Raw genomic sequence first — 20141 nt, 5'->3', positions numbered from 1 at the left:
CAGGGACCAGGGCGGCTTGAGGGTGATGCTGATGCTCCTGCATTGCCTTTAGGGGTGAGAGTTGCCCTTTAGGGTCAAGGTTATGTTGCTCCTGTTGCCTCTGCTGAGGTGAGAAAGGGGGAAACGGGGGCTAAGGGAGGGGATGCAGTGGCTTGGAGCTGGATGAGCTTTAAGGTCCCCTGTACCCCACTTGCTGCACACCATGGGGGGTCTCGCATCCTTTATTGCCTCCTGCCCTCAGCCTGAGTAGGCTTCAGCCTCGCTGCTGCTGTCGGAGTCGAGGCCGGGCTCCGGTGGGGTGCAGGCCAGGCAGGTCTGGTGTGCCTCGCGCCAGCACTGCCGGCAGTACGGTGCCGCACAGGTGGGTATGGGGCAGATGGGCTCCGGCGCCTGCACGCGCACCCCACACACGGTGCAGCTCCGGCGCATCCATCGGTGGCAGCACCAACGCACCAGCACCGTGCCCTAGGGATGGACAGTGTGGGGCTGAGAGCCGGAGCATGGCAGCACTGGCACCGGTGGAGCCACACTCACCAGTCCTGGGCCTGCTGTGCCCTAGGGATGGACAGTGTGGGGCTGAGGCTGGGAGCATGGCAGCACCGGCACCGGTGGTGCCACACTCACCAGTCCTGGGCCTGCTGTGCCCTAGGGATGGACAGTGTGGGGCTGAGGCTGGGAGCATGGCAGCACCGGCACCGGTGGAGCCACACTCACCAGTCCCGGCGGCTGCCGTCCCCGCTGGATGAGACGCTTGCACTGGCGCTGGATGAAGTCCAGTCGCTGCTGCAGCAGTTTGTTGTAGAGGTAGAGCACACGGTGCTTCTCCCGCTGCCGACACCGGGACCCCCCCAAGGTTATGGTCCAGTTATGGTCCAGGTTATGGTCCAGGTTATGGCTCACCCCAGTTCTGCCTTCCCCCCATGGGCTGCCCCTCACCTTGGGGAAGAAGAAGGCAGCGATGACTCTGCGCAGACGGTAAGTGTAGACCTGGGCCAGGCAGAGCAGGACCAGCACAGCCAGGGGCAGGCAGCTGCTCAGGTACTGCTGCCGGTTCATGCTGCGGGACTGCGGCAGGCACACTGTGGATGGGCAGTGGTGCTGAGCCCCTGCTCAGGCTGTGATGGATGGGGTGGGGGGTTCATCCCCTTGGGGGGGGTTACCCAAGTTGGAGGTCTCCAGCAGGGTGTTGGAGGAGGTGTTGAGGGCACCGATGGTGCTGCGCAGGAGCTGTGCCATCAGGGAGCTGCCTGTGACGTGGATGGACAAGTGGTGTCTGCCTGTGGGAGCACATGAGGATGAGGAGGGATGCAGGCACACGAGCATCCCTTCACATGGCTGTGGGCACGGTGGGCTCAGGCACTCACTATGGAACGAGTACTGCACGAAGGAGTGCTGCCGGATGGTGCTGAGCATCCCGACCAGCACATGGTCCATGGCACAGGCCAGCAGGAGGAAGAGCAGTGGGGGGATGCACTCCAGCAGCTCCAGCACCTGCAGGGAGGGGGGTCTGATGCAGCCTGTCCTGCACCCCCCGACCCACCCCTCATCGTGTCACCCCCTGGACCCCTCACCATGTTCTGCAGCTCCAGCGGTTGCACCATAGCCCGACAAGGGAAGATGAAGGCTGAGGCCTCCGCACGGAGCAGGGGCAGCAGCGTCCGCTTGCCCTGGGGAAGGGTCGGGGGGGCTCAGAGCAGCCCCTGCAGCCCCAGCCCCATGGCAGGGGCACCCGCACCCCCCTCACCTCCCTCCGGCGCCGCGCATCGATCTGACGGAAGTAGGTGGTGATGTAGAAGTTGTCATAGGTGATGTCCTGGCAATACCGTTTGGTGTAGGAGAAAGCCCTGGCGAGAGAGGGGGTCCAGGCTCCGGTTCCCCAGGACACCCCCATTGTCTTCATGCCTTGTCCCCCCCCCCCAGACCTGCTGCCAGGAGAACCCCCTGCCTGACCCCATGCACCCTCCCGGGGCTCACGTGATGAAGACGAGGATGAAGGAGAAGGAGAGCACCAAGTGGAGGATGGAGAAGGTCTGTGCCAGGCGGGTGCTGTGCTCCTGGAAGTGGGAGGTCAGTTCCTCCATCAGCTGCTCCGCAGACACGTTGGTGGTGCCGGACAGCATCTGTTGGTGCTCCTCCTGCAACACAGGGGCTGGGGTCTGCCCGGTCCCATCCCAGCCCGGCCCCATGGGCACCGGACATGGCACCCACCTGGAACACCACACTGGCACTGAACTCCTGGCTGAGGTTGCTGACTGAGCTGTTGAGGATGTCATAGGTCTGCCCGAAGTTGCCCTCCACAGGGATCTTGTCCCTGCACCAGGTGTTCATAACTGTGGGAGCAGTGAGGATGATGCTGGCATCACCTCAACACGGGGTGACCAGGGCAGGGGTCCCCCCACTACCCACCCTTCACAATGTAGCAGAGGAACTTGAACTTCATGGGCAGGCAGAGGAGGTGGTTGATGAGGGGGACGGAAATCAAGGCCATGCACTCATCGTACTTGGTGTCGAACCAGTCCCGGCAGTGCTGCATGCCCAGCTCTATCACACCTGATGGGCAGGAGCCTGAGCCGATGCTGCCCCAGCCCCACCATCCCGGACACCTGCAGTGCCTGGTGATGCTGGTGCTGGGGGTGCCCTCCCTCCCCTCCTCACTATTGCAGCGCAGCCTGGTCTTGGTCTCATATTGCTGCTGGGTGCTGGGTGCCAGCTGGGCCTTGCCATGCGGGGACTGCCGCAGGTCATAGCCAGCCTCACTGGCCACCTCCTCATTGAGCCCCACGAAGGCACGGGAGATGTTCTGCACCTCTGCATTCAGTGTCTGCCCACTCCGCTGCCATGGGGGGACACAGGGGCTGGACCCTGCTCCATGCAGACCCCATCCCACCCACCCCAATACCCTGCCTCACCGCCATGTCCTCCATCACGCTGCGCAGGGGGGCTGTGGACACACGCCACAGCAGGCGGCTGTGGTTGACCTGCAGCTCTGCCACGCAGCCCAGCGAGCGTGCCACCTCCTCCAGGTTGTGCCAGATGTTGGCCACGGGCCCTGGCACCGGCAAGTGGGGGCTCAGAACCCGTGGGACCCCATAGGGGAGGATGGGGGTGCAGGGGGTAACCTACCGTTGTAGATGGCAGAGAGGACAAGGGACAGGACGTAGACCCGACCCTCCTTGCCGAACAGTTTGGGGACCACGAGCAGGCTGGCGCAGCGGAAGTGGGGGGATGTGGCCCAGCCCAAGGCAGTCACTCCTGTGGGATCATGGAGCTGTCCCCATGGTCCCATCGAGAACCCCACAGGGCTCCCAGTGGTGCCCATCACCCCAAAAAGCTCCTCCTGGCTCTGTCCTCACCTGACAGCCCATAGGAGACCTGCACCTTGCGCATCTCCGGGATGCTCATGGGGATGACAAAGAGCTGGCAGAGCCCTGGAACGGCAGCGGATGCTCCCTGAGCCCCCGGTACCACCGGCTCCTGCCGCAGCCGGCACCGGCAGCACTCACCGAGGCCAAGGAGGGTCCCGATGCTGGCGCCCAGGAAGAACTTGCTGCAGCGGTGCTGGTCCGGCCGGCTCCAGAGGAACCGGCTGCATGGGGCCGGCAGCAGCAGGACCCCCACTCGCTGCAGGGCTGGATGGGGAGGGAGGTGTCAGCCTGGCCCCATCCCAGTGCCACAGCCCTGGACGGGGAGTGGGGGGGATCTCACTCGTGTTGGGTGGCTTCTGCCTCCTGCGCTCCTCTGCCCCAGCCCAGTGCTCATGGCCGGGGGCCTCCAGTGGCTCCATAGCCCCTGTCCTGATGGCAGCAGGATGCTGCCCTGGTACTGACAACAGAGGGATGCTCCCTGGGTACCAGCAACAGCAGGTTTCTGCCTTAGTACCAACAACAGAGGGATGCTCCCTGGGTACCAACAACAGCAGGTTGCTGCCCTGGTACCAACAACAGCAGGATGCTCCTCTGGTACCGACAACAGAGGGATGCTCCCTGGGTACCAACAACAGCAGGTTGCTGCCCTGGTACTGATGACAGTGGGATGCTGCCCGGGCAACAGCAGCAGGATGCTCTTCTAGAACCGACAGCAGTGGAACGCTCGCCTGGCACCGACAGCATTGAGGTGCTCCCTGGGCACCACTCACTGAGCTGCTCATTGGGTTTGCTGTATCCCTGCACCTGGAGCCTGGGAGAGCACCGAGAGCATGGGGCTGGGCTCGTGGGCTGGTTGGAGGGGCCAGGACCAGCTCCCAGCATCCCAACACTGGGACTGGGTCCAGCAGCACCCAGGCTCTGTCCGGGGGGGTCTCGTGTATTTTCAGTCCCTATACACGTAATTGCAGTTCCATTCTGGATAACCCTAAACCCGTCCCATGCAGACGCTCCCAGTTCAGCCGGTTCGAGGCTCCGCCCCCCCCTTCGGCCGTTGCCCCTTTAAGGCTGGGCCCGTTCTCCGCTGTTCCCTTTCTAACGTGCGGTGCGTCCGCCCCCCCCAGGGTGTGCCACGTGACTCCAGCAGCGCCTTAAAGGGGCCGCGATGGTCCCCGCCTGGGCCCTCCCGGGGCTGCTCCTCGCCCTCGGCGCCGCCGCCCGTTGGGTCGCGACCCCCGACACGGTACCGGGGGGGGGGGGGGGGGCTACGGCAGGACACGCCCCCCCCCCCCCCCGGGCCCCGCCCACATCCTGGGGTCCCGTAACCCCCCCTTGTTGCTCCCCCAGTGCCCCTCTATACCCAGTGCCCCCCCAACCTCCTTCCTACCCCTTGACCCCCAATGCCCCAGGGCCCCCCCCCCGAGCCTCAACACCCCCAGTGCCCCTCTTTACCCTGTCCGCCCCCCCCAACCTCCTTCCTCCCCCTTGACCCCCAATGCCCCAGTGCCCCCCCCAACCCCAGCCCCCCCAGTGCCCCCCTCACCCCCCCCGCTCCCGTGTCCCCGCAGGTGCGGCCGCGGGTGGTGCGGGAGCAGCTGCTGTGGGTGAGCGGGGAGGGCCGCGGGGGGGTCCACACGTTCCGGGTGCCGCTGGTGGTCGCCACCCCCGGGGGGGGGCTGGTGGCCTGCGCCGAGGGCAGGAAGCGCTCGGCCGCCGACGTGGGGGCCAAGTTCATCGCCTGCCGGCACTCCCCCGACGGAGGTGGGGATGGGGGGGGAATGGGGTTAATGGGGGGGGAATGGGGGTTAATGGGGGGGGGAATGGGGGTTAATGGGGGGGAATGGGATTAATGGGGGGGAATGGAGTTAATGAGGGGGAAATGGGGATTAATGGGGGGGAATGGGGATTAATGGGGGGGAATGGGGATTAATGGGGGGGGAATGGGGGTTAATGGGGGGGGAATGGGCTTAATGAGGACTGATTGGGGGGGAATGGGGTTAATGGGGGGCGATGAGGAGCGTTGGTGGCTATTGGGGTTAATGGGGGGGACACAAGGGGGTGATGGGGTCTCGGGTGGGTTCATGGGGGCTCAGTGCGAGCTCCCTGGGGGGGTCCTGGAGGAGGTTGGGGGATCTGAGCCATCCTTGGGGAGTTCTGGGGGTCCCCGACAGGGCTGAGGGGGGGGGGGTGGTTCTGGGGGGCTCTGCCCGTGTTCCCCCCCCCCCCCCCCAGGCGCAACGTGGGGCCCGACGCGTGTGGCTGCAGACGACGGCTCAGCCGCCGATGGTCTGAACCTGGGGGCACTGGCAGTGCTGGGGGATGAGGTCCTGCTGCTGTTCGCTCGATGTGCACACCCCCCCCAGGCCTGCGGCCCCCCCAGCACCCACCTCCTGCGCAGCAGTGATGGTGGCCGCTCGTGGGGACCCCCCCAGAACCTCTCGGGGGTGGTGGGGGGTGAGGTGTTTGCACCAGGGCCTGGTTATGGCATCCAGGTACATGGGGGGGAGCAGGGGGGGGTTGGGGAGAGGCAGGTGTTAAAGGTTGGGGAAGGGGGTTGGGGGGATGTGGGGCTCTGGGGGGATGCAGGCGTCTGGCTGGGGTTGGGGGCACAGAGGGATTGGGGTGGGAGGGACCTTTGGGATGTGTGGGGTGATAACCCCAAATCCAGGGGTGTGGGTGCCCAGAGGGGGGGTCAGAAGGGAGGCAGGCATCAAGGAACAGGGAGGAGTGGGGTCCAGGGGGGATGTGGGGCACAGGACAGGGATGCACATACAGGTGTCTGTGTCCCCCCCCTACAGAAGCAGCACGCACCGGGCAGCGGGCGCCTGGTGTTCTGTGGCCATGGGACACTGGAGCGGGATGGGGTCTCCCTGCTCTTAAGTGACGATGGGGGGCGGCATTGGCGGCGGGGGGGGTCGCTGCCTGCCATCCCCTTTGGGGCCCCCCGTCATCCCCGGGACTTCACCCCCGACGAGTGCCAGGTAGGAGAGACAAGGGTGGGGGGGTCCTCATTTTGGGGGGGAGAGGTGGGACCCCACACTTGAAGGAGTAAATGGGGTCCAGCCCTTGTGTTCGGGGTGTCTCGGGCAGTGACCCCTCACTCACTGCCTGGCAGCCCTACGAGCTGCCCGACGGCTCCATCGCCGTCAACATCCGGAACCAGAACTCGTACCGGTGCCGCTGCCGGATGGTGGCGCGGAGCTGGGATGGGGGCGAGAGCCTCCCCCCGGCCGCTGTCACCTTCGATCCCACCCTGGTGGACCCTGCGGTGGCCGCCGGGGTCCTGGTCACCGGGGACCTCGTGTTCTTCAGCAACCCCGCACATGAGAGCCAGCGTGAGTGGGAGGGGCTTTGGGGGTGGGCGGGGCTTGGATGATGTGGGGCGTGGCCTATGGGCAAAGGGTTTAGGCTGAGGGCCCCCCCCTCCGATGGCCACAGAGCTCCCCATGGGCTCCCTCTTGCCACCCATATCCTATTAGCTCCTCTCATTCCCCATTGATGCTCACCTTGGACTCCCCAAGTCCCCCCAGGGCCCCTCAATGCCCCCCTTTGTCCTCTATTGATGCTCCTCTTACACACCCAAGACCTCACCCTTCTCTTTACCCCCCCTTAACTCCCCTATGGGGGACCGCATAGACCCACAACACCCCTCTTACCCCATTAATGCCCTCCTGACCCCTCCCAAGCTCATCTCTCACCCATTACCCTCCCTTGACCCCTCATAATGACCCCAGCACACCCCAAGGCCCCACAGATACCCCCACTGCCCCTTGGCCCTCCCATTGCTTCCCATTAAAACTCCACTCCCCATCTCTGACCCCCAAAGCCCCCTCTGGGTCCCCTAACTCCCTGCAGGGCATAGGGCTGCTGGGCGTGGCTTTGTGTGGGCGTGGCTTTGTGTGGGCGTGGCTTTGTGTGGGCGTGGCTTAACAGATGCTGGCTCCTCCCCCTCCAAATAGGCGTGAACTTGACCCTGCGTTGGAGCTTCACCAACGGCACCACGTGGTGGGGGCGTGGCCTGCAGGTGTGGGCGGGGCCCAGCGGGTACTCCTCGATGGCAGCTCCGCCCCCTGGCCCTCAGGGACACGCCCCCTTCCTCTACCTCATCTATGAGAAGGGGCGGAGCCTCTCCACCGAGACCATCTCATTGGCCACCATCAGCATCGCAGGGGATCCTTGACCACGCCCACTGATGTGGCCACACCCCCTGCTCCTCAGTAAAGCAATTGCCTCAGCCAGGGTCTGTCACTGCTTGGGGGCGTGGCCTCCGTCGCCATAGCGACCGGTCAGCCTGCTCAGGATGCTCATGGACCACCAGCCTCAGTACCGGCGGATGGAGCACAGCCCAAATGGGTCCTTCCGCTGCAGGGCACAGCTCGTGATCCAGCTCTGGGCATTGTACACTGATGGGGCAGCCAAACCAGCCCTAGACTTGTGGGTTTTGTCCAAAATGCCATAATAGGTCACTAATTATTATTGCTTCTAAAGGGAATCATCCTCCCACGTGCAGTATCCCTGCTGGTACTGGGAAATAGAAGGAGGGGTGGGGACCTCACAGCAGCCTTCCAGTATCTGAAGGAGGCCTACGTGGGTGCTGGAGAGAGACCCTAATTAAGGTCTATAGTGACAGGACAGAGGGGGAACAGATTAAAACTTAAACAGGAGAGGTTAGATCCAAGGAAGAAGTTCTTTACTGTGAGGGTGCTGAGGCACTGGAATGGGTTGCCCAAGGAAGGTGTGGATGCTCCAATGAGTGTGCAACATAGAGGTTGTGATCAATTGGACATTTAGGTGGGATAGTGAGGGGTGACAGCAATGTGGGTGGCACCATTGCAATGCCAATTCACTGCAGAAGAGATGCACCAGTATTACCTCCTGGTTACCTGATCTGTGGGGGGCTCTGTGCTGGGTCCCAACCCCATGGTAGTGGGGCAGGGGTTTGGATGCAGGTTCTGCCCCACTGCTCCCGTACCCGGATGCTCTCATTGCCGGGATGCAGGTTCTGCCCCACTGCTCTGGTACCCGGATGCTCTCATTGCCGGGATGCAGGTTCTGCCCCACTGCTCCGGTACCCGGATGCTCTCATTGCCGGGATGCAGGTTCTGCCCCACTGCTCCGGTACCCGGATGCTCTCATTGCTGGTTCCTTCCTCTTCTCGCAGGTTTGAAGCCTGCAGCAGGAGGATGCTGCCGTGTGCAGTGCTCTGCTTCCTTCCCCAGCCCTGCCTCCGGTGCAGCCTTCACAATGCTGCTTTGAATACTTTCCACTGAAGACAAAAAGAAGCCATTTTCACCCCAAACAGGAAACACGGGGCCCGTGGCAGGGGCTCGCTTTGGAGGGTGCCTGTGGGGCAGCGGAGGTCAAGCCCACATCAGGAGCAGAGGCATGGGCTGGGCTGTGCAGCTCTGCCTGCTGGTGACTCTGGGCTGCCCTTGGGGTACGTATGGATGGGGTATGATGTATGGGGTATGGATGTATGTATGGGGTATGATGTATGGGGTATGGAGATATGGGGTTTTATGTTTGGGGTTTTATGTTTGTCTCTTCCTGAAATATTCCCTCGGGATCACTTGGGGATTTTCCCTATGAAGGTTTGGAATTCCCCAGAGGTGCCCAAGCAGATCCAGTGGAAATATTCCTCTAGGAAGTAAATGGCTCGCAATGCCAAGCTGGGTGTGTTGTGCATCCGTTATAGAGGCTATTAAGGATGCATCCATTACAGAGGCTGTTAGGGAAGCATCCCTCCTAGTACTGGTCAGGCTGAAGGAGGAGAGGGTGAAAGATGACGAACAGAGGAGGATGATGATGGACACAGTGCTAGCGCAGCACCGCCTGTGAGCTGGTGTGCGTAGGATGAAGATGAGCTGGGGGCTTGTTTCCCTCTGTACTATGGAGGGTCCCATATCAGGAGGTGCCAAGCAAGGAATGGTGTGGAAAGGGAGTGGAAAGGGACTTGCAATGAGGTAATTTGGCTGTTTCTGGGTGCTTGGAGGGCTCTGGTTGGCTGGGGATGGTGTCCGGAGGTAATGGTGCCTGGGGTGATGGTGTCCTAGGGATGATGATGTCCTGGGGATGATGGTGTCCCGAGACACGGCTGTGTCTGATGCTGCTTTGGATGCTGGGGGGACGGAGGCCGCAGGGATAGCTCAAGCCGCTGTGTTTTGTGCCATGGGAGGGGATCCCACTTGCTTGGGATGGAGTCCTCAGGGCTTTCTGGGGTAATTCCACTCTGGGGCAAAGCCTCACCCCAATGGGAAGACGTTGGTGGGAAGTACGGGGGTGATGCTGCTGAGCTGGCGTTTCCCCACACTCTTTCCTTCCAAAACAAGCTTGTTTGTCCAGGAGGGGAATCACTGCCCTGATGGGAGAGACAGGGCCATGAGCACCACACACCAAAGGTTTCCCATGGAATCCGGGGGCTGGGATGCTCGGGATGGGTGGGAGGCGCCTGCACCCTCTTCGGCAGAGCACTTGTCCATGGGCACCAAGAGATGCTCTTGGGAGCAGCTCAAGCAGGAGAGGGAGGAAGAGCAGAGGAAGGCAACGCATCCCCTCTGGACCTGCACCTGTGAGGGTTGAGGATGTGGGGCTGAGGGTCCTGGGGGTTCCGATGGAGAAGGCTCAGGGGGGCCCTGATGGCTCCATACAGGAGGATGGAGCAGGAGGGGCTGGGCTCTGCTTCCAGGGATGGGACAAGAGGAACCGGCCTCAAGCTGCACCAGGGCAGGTTTAGATGGAGCTGAGGACCAATTCCTGCCCCACTGGACCAGGCTGGGCAGGGCAGGGGTGTAGGCACCATCCCTGCGAGTGCTCACACCCCCTCAGTGCCATGGGGCAGGGATGGGAACGCTTGGGCTGGATGAGCCTTCAGCTCCTCCCCAACCTGCCGGTTCCCTGCTTCCATGATGGGGGAGCAGCCGCTCTGAGCCCCGTTCCTCCCAGGCAGGGTCCATGGGGTGAGGGAAACGGTGCTGGGCACCCTGGGGAAGCCGACGATGCTGCGCATCCCCCCGGCCCTGCGGGAGCTCACCCTGCGCTTCGGGGCTGCCGTCTGGAAACGGGACACGGAGGACCCGCAGAGGAAGCTCATCCTGCTCAAGTACACGGGGGGGAACTACACCAACTACGTGCAGGATCGGACCCGATTCCATGAGCTGGACTTCTCCCTGGAGATCCTCAACACCAGCCGGCAGGACCAGCAGCTCTATGAGTACACCGTGAGCGAGGGGCCGGAGGAGAAGGTCTGGCGGCTGCGGCTGCAGGTCTATGGTGAGTGTGGTGCTGCCAGAGCCCCGTGCTGGGTGCTGGGAGCAGGGGGTGGGAGATGCCCACCCGGAGGTCAGGGTGCTGCAGTGAGGCCAAGATCCCACCTGGATCCTGCCAGGAGCATCTGGGTTCATGCCAAGCATCTCCCCCCATGATGCTGTTTGCAGCTTAGACTGGATCCTATGGGAGTAGAAGCCATTGGATTTCCCAGGCACAACAACTGCCTCTTCCCTCCCTCTCTCCAGAGCCAGTGTCTGATCCCAGCATCCAGATCCTCAGCTGGGTGCTGGCCAATGGCACCTGCAGCATCACCCTCAACTGCACCGCAGAGCGAGGGGACAGCATCTCCTACAGCTGGGGCACCTCGGGGCCCTGCTCCCACAACAGCAGCCTCCTGCACCTCACCTTCCCCCTGCACAACTCCAGCATCTCCTGCTCCTGCACCACCAGCAACCCCGTCAGCAGCCGCAGCATCGCCTTCAACTCCTCCCAGTGCAGCCATAAGCAAGCGGGTGAGTCCCCAGCCCAGCTCCAACCCCTGCTCCTGCCCTTGCTTTGCAGGGGACTTTCCCAAGCGGCTTTAGGCTGTCCCAAATGAGCCTCCTGTGAGCTGAGAGTGGCCTCGGGGCCGGTTCAGAAGAGGAAGGATGTGGGGGTTCAGGTCCCATCGCCCCAGTGCTCCAGGCTGTGCAAGCAGGAGGCTGTGAGCTCTGGGGAGCAGAGCCCCCCCGGGGGCAGCTTCCCCTTCCCAGGCTCTTGGGGCCGAGTCACACTCCCTCCTGTGGGGCTTTCCTTGTGATGGGGGGGACTTCCTCTGGGCTGTGCTGTGGCTGCCCCTTACCCTGGGGAGCCAAAGGGGACCTCGTGTTACAGCCGATGGGGAGAGCAGGGGGGGCTCTTAGGAAAGGGAGATGCTGAAATGAGGGGTTCCAGGGGCATCTGGGGCTTGTTCCTCAGCCCTCCTTGCCCCAAAGCCCCTTGCACCCCTGTGTGATGTGACCATTGGTGGGCCAAGAGCACGGCTGGAGCTGCAGAGCCTTTACACCCTGCAGTGCCAAGGGGCTGCCTCCCCACAGGCATTGGGGGCATCCTTAGGGCTTTATGTGACCCTGATGGCACCTTCAGCGGGTTCTTTGCTGCTTGGTGCAGTCTGGAGGTGATTAAAGGATGCTCTGCTCAAGAGAAGCATTTCCTGCCCCTTGTTTCCTGTTCTACCAAAGGAGACAGGCCAAAATGAGGTGAAAAAAGGCTTTTAGCAGCACATTCTGCTCGGCTCTGGGTGACTGTGGGGCCGGTGACTGATCCCATCCCCTCTCTCCCCCCCATTGCAGGCAGTGCCAGCCTGGGGCCGCAGGGTCTCCTGCTCATGGTGCTGGTGCCCATAGCTGCAGGGATGCTCATGGGGGTCCTCATGGCTTTGCGTGTGGCTAAGCCCCGTGGTGAGTGCCGTGGAGCAGGGGTGCTGGGGGTGGCTGAGGGTCCCTGCTTGGGATGAACCTGATGGAGGGGCAGAATGGACCAGGGAGTTGATTCCTATGGATCTGCAGTGACCTGGATTAGTGCTGGACTTGGGAACAGTTGGACTTGATCCTAAACGTCTTTTCCACCCTGATTGCTTCTATGATTCTGAGGGCACCTTGGCCCTTGGGAAGGGGCAAAGAGAAGGTTCTTTAAGGGGAGCCCTTAGAGCAGCTCCAGTGCCTAAAGGGGCTGCAGGAAAGCTGGAGAGGGGATGGGACAAGGGATGCAGGGGCAGGACAAGGGATGCAGGGGCAGGACAAGGGATGCAGGGGCAGGACAAAGGGAACAGCTTGAACCTGCCCTAGGGGGGATGGAGACGGGATCTGGGGCAGAAGCTCTTCCCAAGAACATCCTGGGGTGCAGGAGCAGGGATGTGACACCTGAGTCCCTGCTCAGTGTCTCCTTATCCCCTGCAGGTGGGCAGCAGGCCCCAGCCCCAGCCCCAGCTGAGGACAGCACAGTGCACACCATCTACTCCCAAGTGCAGCGGAGGCAGGTGAGCCATGATCCCTTAGGGATGGGATCCCGGCGCTGGAGCACGGACATGACCCTGATGGGATTCCTTGCGTGGGGGTCTCCCATAGGGGCAGCAGCACCCAAAGGGACCTTATGGGGAGCTCTGTGCTGCTGCTCATCCTTTGCTCTCTGTCAGAAGCAGAAAGGAGCCTCCATCACCAAGCATCCCTCCTGCATCACCATCTACACCACAGCCACCAGCCAGCCCTTGGACACAGCCCTGGCCCCCAGTGCAGCCCCCTGTGCCTCACGGGACCCCCCGGCACAGCCCCACACCTCGCAGGGCCACCGCATAGAGGTAAGGGTGGCTCTGCCCCCGTGGGCATCACCATGGGGTGCCCCACATCTCCCCCCAGCTCAGGCCCCTCTTTTGCTCCCCTGCTTCTTGCCGCAGAGCCCCAGCAAGGAGCCCACGACGGTTTATGCCAGGGTGATGATGCCCACGGCCTGAGCCTCTGCCCCATGGACACCGACAGCACCTTCCCGGCCGGATGAAGCCCTCCTCATCCCTGTGGGACTGGGGCAAACCCCTGGCATGCGGAGCGGAAGGGATGGCAAAGAGCAGGGCTGAGGGAAGCAAGGCCACAGATCCCCTTGGGTTCCAGTTAAGGGAGGATGCTGAAGCACTGGGAGAGGGTGGAAGGAGTCTGGATGCAGTGGACACGAGTGACACAGGGAGAAGCGGCTCCTCGGAGGGGAGGGTTAGGGTTAGGGACCCTTCAGCTCCGCACAGCACCATCGGGAAGTGCGGCTGGAGCCGCTTGGGATCCCGGCCTCATCCCTCTGCCCCGTGGGCCTCCACTCGGCCTCCGTGAGGCTTCACTAGAGGGAGCCGTGGGACCGGTGCTGAGCGCTCAGCAGCACCGGCTGGAACCGGAGGGAGATTGCGACGACCGAAGCGATTCTGCTATGATCAGAAGCGATTTTTCTGTAGCCAAAGTGATTTTTCTATAGCCAGAAATGATTTTTTCTATGACCAGAAGTGATTTTTCTATAACCAAAAGTATTTTTTCTATAACCAAAGTGATTTTCCCATGATCAGAAATGATTTTTCTATGACCAGAAATGATTTTTCTATGACCAGAAATGATTTTTCTATGACCAGAAATGATTTTCCTATGACCAGAAATGATTTTCCCATGATCAGAAATGATTTTTCTATGACCAGAAATGATTTTTCTATGATCAGAAATGATTTTTTCTATGACCAGAAATGATTTTCCTATGACCAGAAGTGTTTTCTTGTTCAACTTCTCTTCCAGCAGCAGTTCTGAAACTGCTGCCTTCCTGCTGCACAAGGTTTTGCAATGCCTGGAGCCTGAGCCTGACCCTGCACTGGGAGCACTCGTGGCCCTGCTTGGGCAATGCCTCTCCCCACTTCTCCATCCCCATCCTTTCCCAATGCTGACTGTAGGAACAGGCAAGGGTTTTCCTTGGACTCTTTTAAAGACTGCTGAGAGCTGAATCTGAAGCAGCTCCTGCCCATGGCCTGGCCACCCCCTGCCCACAGCAGATCCCACATTCCCTGCAGGAATGCCCCAGGGATGCTGGAGGGGCCTGGATGAAGGACAGCGCCTGTCAAACCGTTCCAAGTCCAAGCTGGTTTATAATCCCAATGGAACACAGCTCACCCAGCAGGGCTGACGAAGGGAAAGGGAAATAAATGCGTGGTAAAGCCTATTGGAAAGGGTTGCTGGATGAGTGTGTCATAGGCTGCTCCAGCACATCAGCTGAGCTGCTTCCTTGGAAAAGTCTCCAAAGCAGCAGCTTCATCAGGATCATGGGCAGGACCACAGAGGGACAAGGATTGTGGCTCTAAAAGGGGGTAAAAGGCTCATTCTGTGCCTGGTGCTTGGTGCAGGGTTTAGCCTGGTGCTGCTCCTTGCAGGGTGATGGAGCACCCTGTGATGGGGCACCCAACCATGGCTTCACGCGGGCATCGGATGCTCGGGATGGGGAAGGGTTTCAGTGCCAATGGTGATGGTGTTGATGAGAGGGGGATGGCTGGAGGAGACAAAGGGGGTTCCAGGGTGGTCCATCCCCTCAGTGTCTCTTTGTGCCTTAGCCCACAAGAGGAGCCCATCCCCAGTGTCACAGCATCCCTTATGGAGCATCCCTGGTGACACTCGTCCATTGCGATTCCTTCCAGGGCCTAAAGGGGTTACAAGAAACCTGGAGAGGGGCTTTGGACAAAGGGTGGAGGGACAGGACAAGGGGAATGGCTTGAACCTGCCCGAGGGGAGATGGAGATGAGCTCTTAGCAGAAGCTCTTCCCTGGGAGGGTGATGGGACACTGGGATAGGTTGGAGGGAGATGCTGTGGCTGCAGTGCTCAAGGCCAGGTTGGACACAGGGGCTTGGAGCAGCTGCTCCAGTGGAAGGGGTCCCTGCCCGTGGAGCTGGATGAGCTTTAAGCTCCCTTCCAACCCAAACCAGTTTGGGTTCTCTGTTTACCCCCTGCCTATTCTACGTTCATACCCATTGGCCTCACGTCTCCATCTGACGTCACTCGTGGTCCCAGTCGCTGGGTGAAGCGTGGTTATTTCCACCCGTCACATCTTCCTGCAGCCACCAGCTGTGGTACATGCTGGGTGCAGAGAGCTCCCGTCCACGCACCGTGGGTTGATGGATGGCTTTTGGTGCCTGATGCTTGCCTTCATCCTTCAGCAAGAGGGTAAGTGCCAGATGCTCCTCAGCAATGGAAGGTCCATGGGGAGGTTTAGGCTGGTTTAAGGGTTCCTGGGAGAGCAGGGATGGATGGGACCAGTGGTGCAGCATCCATGCAGGGATGTCCCAGCACAGCCCAGTGCTGCCCCTCACTCTCCTGTTGTCCCCCTGTGCAAATGAGTGACTGCATCAGCTCTCGGCTCCCGTCTATCTCCATCCAGGTGCTGCAGGATGTGCACCGGGTGCTGGGTTCAATGCGCTGTGCACAGGGGCTGTTCCCTTTGTGTTGTCCCTGAGTTTTCCCAGCTCCCGTGGGTTTGTGGTGGGGAATTCGGGGCTGTTTGGAAGAAGGGACATGTTCTGGCTCCTTCCAGGCAATGGGAAATGGGCAGAGACGTTGGCCTGGGGAGGGTTTTGCCCCTGGGTGAGCCCTGCAATGTCCTTATCTACTCCTTCAGCAGAGCTTCCTTCAGCTCTATCTGCCTGAGCAGCTTTTCCTTCCATGCGGTCAGAGATGCCTGTTCTGGGAACCAGAAATGCAGAACCCTGGGGTGAGGTGGGAGCACTGGGCTCCAACCGCCTGCCTGGGCCGGGATCAGTTCCCATTGCAAGCACTGGGAGCGCAGCCTCCATCCCCAGCCCACACTGGGGAGCAGTGACTTTAAACTGGGCATGGAACTGATGGGAAAGAGGAGCCAGCTCCACGTTTGGTGGAGGAGCTTTCGCCTGCTTAGAGCCTAACTTGGCCCTTGCAGGCTGGTGCTGAGAGGAACCTTGTGAGCTGTTGTAAGCTTCTTCTTGCACTTTCAGTTTGCACCTCAGGGCTCTGCCCCTCCAACCCCTTCGTGCACAGGAAGCTGCTTCATGAGCACTTGGGGGGATGTGAAAGCTCAAGTCCCAGTGTGGGACCACAGAGTCAAATGGATCAGTTATAATACATGGAGGGGTATTGGTCATGGAGGGGATCCTGCCCCTCTGCTGTGCTCAGGGGAAACCTCGGAGCAGCTCCAGTGCCTAAAGGGGCTGCAGGAAACCTGGAGAGGGGCTTGGGACAAGGGATGCAGGGACAGGCCAAGGGGAATGGCTTGAACCTGCCCGAGGGGAGACTGAGCTGAGCTCTGAGGCAGAAGCTGTTCCCTGTGAGGGTGCTGAGGCGCTGGCACAGGGTGCCCAGAGAAGCTGTGGCTGCCCCATCCCTGGCAGTGCTCAAGGCCAGGTTGGACACAGGGGCTTGGAGCAGCTGCTCCAGTGGAAGGGGTCCCTGCCCGTGGCAGGGGTTGGATATGGATGAGCTTTAAGCTCCCTTCAAACCAAACCAGTGCGATCCTTTGACATTACCCACAGTGTAGCAGAGCTGCTGTGCACTGCAGCCCTTGGGGCTCAGCCTGCCCATGGTGTCACAGCAGGGGGGTTCTTTCCCGCTAAGGCCCCTGTCCCCGGGCTCATCCCCGCTCCTCTCCCCAGTGCACAGCACCAGTGAGGTGGAGATGATCGGCACCGTGGGCAGCTCCATCACCTTCCAGCTGCAGAGCCTGGAGGGAGCAGCTGCAGCCTGGAGCTTCCACAACGATGTGGTGGTGACCGTGAGGTTCGGTGACCCTCCAGAGCCCACCTTCTTTGATGACAGCTTCAGGCCCCGCTTGGCCTTCCCCAGCAACGGCAGCGCGCTCAGCATCTCCCAGCTGACACTGGAGGATGCTGGTACCTACACGGCCAAGAGCGCCGGGGGGAAAACCACCTTCACCCTGCACGTCTATGGTGAGAGCCTTTCACCATTGGGCTTGCTCTGTGCTCTGTGTTAAAGGGGGGCTCTGACATCTCCCTGCATCCCGCAGGGGAGCTGGAAGCACCCACAGTGACCTGTGCTGCTCACAACTGCTCTGCTGGCATCTGCCTCTATGCCCTGCACTGCACCGCGTCCGGTGCCGGCACTGGCAACGTGTCCTACACCTGGAGCATGGGGAGCCTGCGGAGAGCCGGACCCACGGTGCTGGTGGAGGAGGCAGCACTGGAGGAGCTGCTCCTCACATGCACAGCCCAGAACCCAGTCAGCAGCCGCAATGTCAGCATCAGCTCAGCCGCTGCCCTCTGCGCAGGTGAGAGCCATGGACGTGCTGGGGAAGGGCCCGATCCTGTGCCCTGTGGCTGGGGGGGCAATGAGAGGAGCAGGCAGCCCAGGGCTGAGCTCTCTGCTGTTCCCTTCCCATGCTGCAGGAATCACAGCCCAGCCTCCCACCGATGGTGAGATCACAAACTGTCCGGGTCCAGCCTTGCTCTTCCCTGTCTGAGTGTGCCAGAGCCTGTGCTTGTCAACGGGGGGGCTTGGAGAGAGGGGGTGACCCCTCAAACCCCTGCTTTGGCATGGCAGCAACAAAGCCATTCCTGCACTGCAGAGGCAGAGGCAAGGATGGGCTGCAGGGGGGAGCCTGGGGAGGTCCCAGTGGGGTTTTCCCCACCCATGGGGACCCCAGAAGGCAAAGGGACATCAGTGGGGAGAGCTGTGGCCATGGAGGGGCTGGGGTCGGACTCTCGCTGACACTGCTCTGTCTGCAGCATCACTCAGCGCATCACCTCTTTTCCATGTTGGACCACGGAGTAAGGGTCCCAGTGAAGCAGGAAGGGCTCAGCAGGGCACTGAAGCACATCCGTGCCTGTTTCCCCCCACTCTGATGCTGGGAAGAGCCAGATCCACGCTGGGATGCTGCTGCTGGACCTTGTTCTCTTTGCAGGCTCCCCCTTCAGCAGGAGGGCTGTGATTGTGGCCGCAGCAGTGGCCGGATCTGCAGTGCTGTTGGCATCAGTTATCCTCATCGTCTGCTGTAAACCCAAAGGTGAGCAAACCCTATGGCCCTGACAGTCCCATGTGGGAGTCCATCATGGACCTCATGGGCTGCAGAGCCCGGAGCTGAGGATGCTGCTGCTGACAGGAGCCCCTGTGTTGCTCTCCCCCAGGCTGGAGGATCCTCCATCTGCCTGCAGATGAGGCTGTGAGCTCAGGTAGGGCATGGGGCTGCCCCAGGCACTTCCCTCCTTCCATTTGCCTCCTATATGGGATTCTGAAGGATTTCAATCCTCTCCCCTCCTCTGATGGGCCAAAGAACGAGCTGATGCTGTCATGGTGGCAGTGTCTGAAGGAGAGACAAAGGCATCTCACCCTCTGAAAGCAGCTGGGGATCTTGTATTGGAAAGGGAAGAGCCGGTTTGCAAGGCACACACTTCCATTGCCATCCTTTGGAAGCAAGCGCCCTGCTCCCACCTCCTATGGGGCAGAACCAGGGATGCAAAGCGATGCTTTACCTCCACCCAGACCCCCATCAAACCCCTCCAGCACCTCTCAGCCTGCTTTAAGCCGGGATTCCCACCCTCCCCATCCACCACAGCCTGTTCCCTCACTGACCTTCCCCTCTTTCCTCCTGCAGAGGCCAGAGCAGAGTACACCACAGTGTATGCCCAGGTTGGCCCCTTCCAGCAGGTGAGTCTGGGCAGGTTCATCCTCTGGGTACATGGCTGGACCAGGATGCGGATGGGGGGGTCCCTGCATGGCATGGGGATGACCTGGGGAGGAAGGACAGCAGCTGGGCAACCTCAGCCTATGGCTTCCTCATGGGGACCTGGTGCTGGGGCTGCCCCAGGAGCAGCCAGTGTGGCCACAGCCGCCTGCACTTCCCGGTGCATCACTGGGGTCTGTGTCCCCAGCCCCATTGAACCGGTTTCTTGGGCTCACCCAGGCTCTGGAATGCCCCCAACCTCTGGAATCTCCTTTTAAAGCCTTTTCCCCAGGTCTGCCTGCAAGATGGCTCCAAGACAACACCGACCCCTGGGGCTGAGACCTCCAAACCCACCCGTTCTGTGATGCCGGGTACAGCCCAGGTGAGTTGTGGCTCTTGGCCATAGCCCCTAAGGGGGTTCCAGCACCAAGCAAGGAGATGGGCAAGACCCCAGTGTCGAGGTTTAAACCAAGTCCCCCAACTCCCAGAGAGTTAGGAAGGAGAATCCAAAGAATGTAGCCCCCACGGATTGAGATAAGAACGGTTTAATAGCTAAGGCATAACACAAAACCCCTACTGCCATTTACTACTACAAATAATAATGATACAGCAAACAGCAAGTGAAAAGAATACAACACCCCACCAGCCACCGACCCATAACTCACTCCACCCTGCCCGGCCGAGCACCATGTGCTCCCTCCTCCATTTTTCTCCAGAGCTCTACCCTCCAGCCTTCCCTTTCCCAGTATGCATCCTGGGCATCACGTGCTATGGTATGGAATACCTCATTGACTAGCCTGGGTCAGGTGTCCTGTCTCTCCTTCCTCCCGGACTCCCCTCCCACCTGGCTGGAAAAAAAAAACCTTGAACAAAAAACACCCTCAAAACATGCTCAAACCATGACATTATCCACCCCTTATTCCGTACCATTCACGTCATGCCCAGATCCCACATTTCCAATACACCATCACTCTTAAGTCCACCCCTCGATCATGAGACATCTCTAAGTTGCATCTCTGGACTGATAGCCTGAAGTATCTGGGCCCACCAAAATCATTCACCGTCCCCTTCAGCAGTTCTACAGCTTGCTGCTGGGGACTCCATACAGCTGCCTTCCACCTCCAATGCTTCCAAAGCACTGGAGGGGCCCAGTGGATCAGATACCCGGCTATACTGTCCCACATGCCCTGCCACTCATGACTGTCCAGCCTTGGGAACAGTCTACTGGTGCTCCTATGTACTTGTCTAAACTTAGACAAGACCCAGACCTGACTCTGCTTAACTTTTGGGATCAGACAAAATGGTTGTGGATGGAACACACT

General features: G+C 60.7%; 4 protein-coding genes across 4 annotated transcripts; 3 read left to right on the top strand and 1 right to left on the bottom strand.

Moving 5' to 3' along the window:
• Nucleotides 1-237: 237 nt before the first annotated feature.
• Nucleotides 238-3784, bottom strand: DCST1 (DC-STAMP domain containing 1). The gene is made up of 16 exons (XM_034071303.1): nt 3706-3784; nt 3504-3629; nt 3354-3428; nt 3124-3252; nt 2910-3049; nt 2656-2833; nt 2407-2550; nt 2209-2330; nt 1975-2135; nt 1745-1844; nt 1572-1667; nt 1361-1491; nt 1161-1273; nt 937-1079; nt 715-828; nt 238-465 (listed from the first exon to the last, which is right to left on the bottom strand). The coding sequence occupies exons 1-16, from the start codon at nt 3782-3784 to the stop codon at nt 238-240; spliced, it is 2079 nt and encodes a 692-aa protein (XP_033927194.1).
• Nucleotides 3785-4475: 691 nt separating this feature from the next.
• On the top strand, nt 4476-7598 carry NEU1 (neuraminidase 1). Its single transcript, XM_034071260.1, has 6 exons — nt 4476-4605; nt 4931-5123; nt 5595-5854; nt 6161-6343; nt 6478-6697; nt 7322-7598. Exons 1-6 carry the CDS (start codon nt 4528-4530, stop codon nt 7540-7542), a joined length of 1155 nt encoding a protein of 384 aa, XP_033927151.1. The 5' UTR covers nt 4476-4527; the 3' UTR covers nt 7543-7598.
• Nucleotides 7599-7614: 16 nt separating this feature from the next.
• On the top strand, nt 7615-13808 carry LOC101870576 (signaling lymphocytic activation molecule-like). The gene is made up of 7 exons (XM_034071261.1): nt 7615-8799; nt 10305-10631; nt 10874-11140; nt 11960-12067; nt 12566-12645; nt 12802-12963; nt 13060-13808. The coding sequence occupies exons 1-7, from the start codon at nt 8748-8750 to the stop codon at nt 13114-13116; spliced, it is 1053 nt and encodes a 350-aa protein (XP_033927152.1). The 5' UTR covers nt 7615-8747; the 3' UTR covers nt 13117-13808.
• A 17-nt stretch (nt 13809-13825) lies between these two features.
• On the top strand, nt 13826-19201 carry LOC101870747 (T-lymphocyte surface antigen Ly-9; the record flags this gene model as incomplete). Its single annotated transcript, XM_034071302.1, has 7 exons — nt 13826-15338; nt 16796-17089; nt 17167-17427; nt 18061-18162; nt 18284-18328; nt 18751-18803; nt 19112-19201. Coding segments are annotated over exons 1-7 (894 nt in total), but the record flags the coding sequence as incomplete, so codon positions are not given.
• Between the last annotated feature and the right edge of the window lie 940 nt (nt 19202-20141).

Source organism: Melopsittacus undulatus, chromosome 20, assembly GCF_012275295.1.
Source record: "Melopsittacus undulatus isolate bMelUnd1 chromosome 20, bMelUnd1.mat.Z, whole genome shotgun sequence".
Lineage (NCBI taxonomy): Eukaryota > Metazoa > Chordata > Aves > Psittaciformes > Psittaculidae > Melopsittacus > Melopsittacus undulatus.
This window is presented reverse-complemented; position numbering and strand designations above follow the sequence as displayed.

Coding starts and splice junctions, on each gene's coding strand:
- NEU1 (XM_034071260.1), top strand. CDS start 4,528: ATGGTCCCCGCCTGGGCCCTCCCGGGGCTGCTCCTCGCCCTCGGCGCC. Junction 5,124..5,594: donor CCGGCACTCCCCCGACGGAG/GTGGGGATGGGG, acceptor CCCCCCCCCCAG/GCGCAACGTGGGGCCCGACG. Junction 5,855..6,160: donor GGCCTGGTTATGGCATCCAG/GTACATGGGGGG, acceptor CCCCCCCTACAG/AAGCAGCACGCACCGGGCAG.
- DCST1 (XM_034071303.1), bottom strand. CDS start 3,784: ATGGAGCCACTGGAGGCCCCCGGCCATGAGCACTGGGCTGGGGCAGAG. Junction 3,253..3,353: donor GGTCTCCTATGGGCTGTCAG/GTGAGGACAGAG, acceptor ATGATCCCACAG/GAGTGACTGCCTTGGGCTGG. Junction 1,274..1,360: donor CAGTACTCGTTCCATAGTGA/GTGCCTGAGCCC, acceptor TCCCACAGGCAG/ACACCACTTGTCCATCCACG.
- LOC101870576 (XM_034071261.1), top strand. CDS start 8,748: ATGGGCTGGGCTGTGCAGCTCTGCCTGCTGGTGACTCTGGGCTGCCCT. Junction 12,068..12,565: donor GCGTGTGGCTAAGCCCCGTG/GTGAGTGCCGTG, acceptor TATCCCCTGCAG/GTGGGCAGCAGGCCCCAGCC. Junction 12,964..13,059: donor CGCAGGGCCACCGCATAGAG/GTAAGGGTGGCT, acceptor TTCTTGCCGCAG/AGCCCCAGCAAGGAGCCCAC.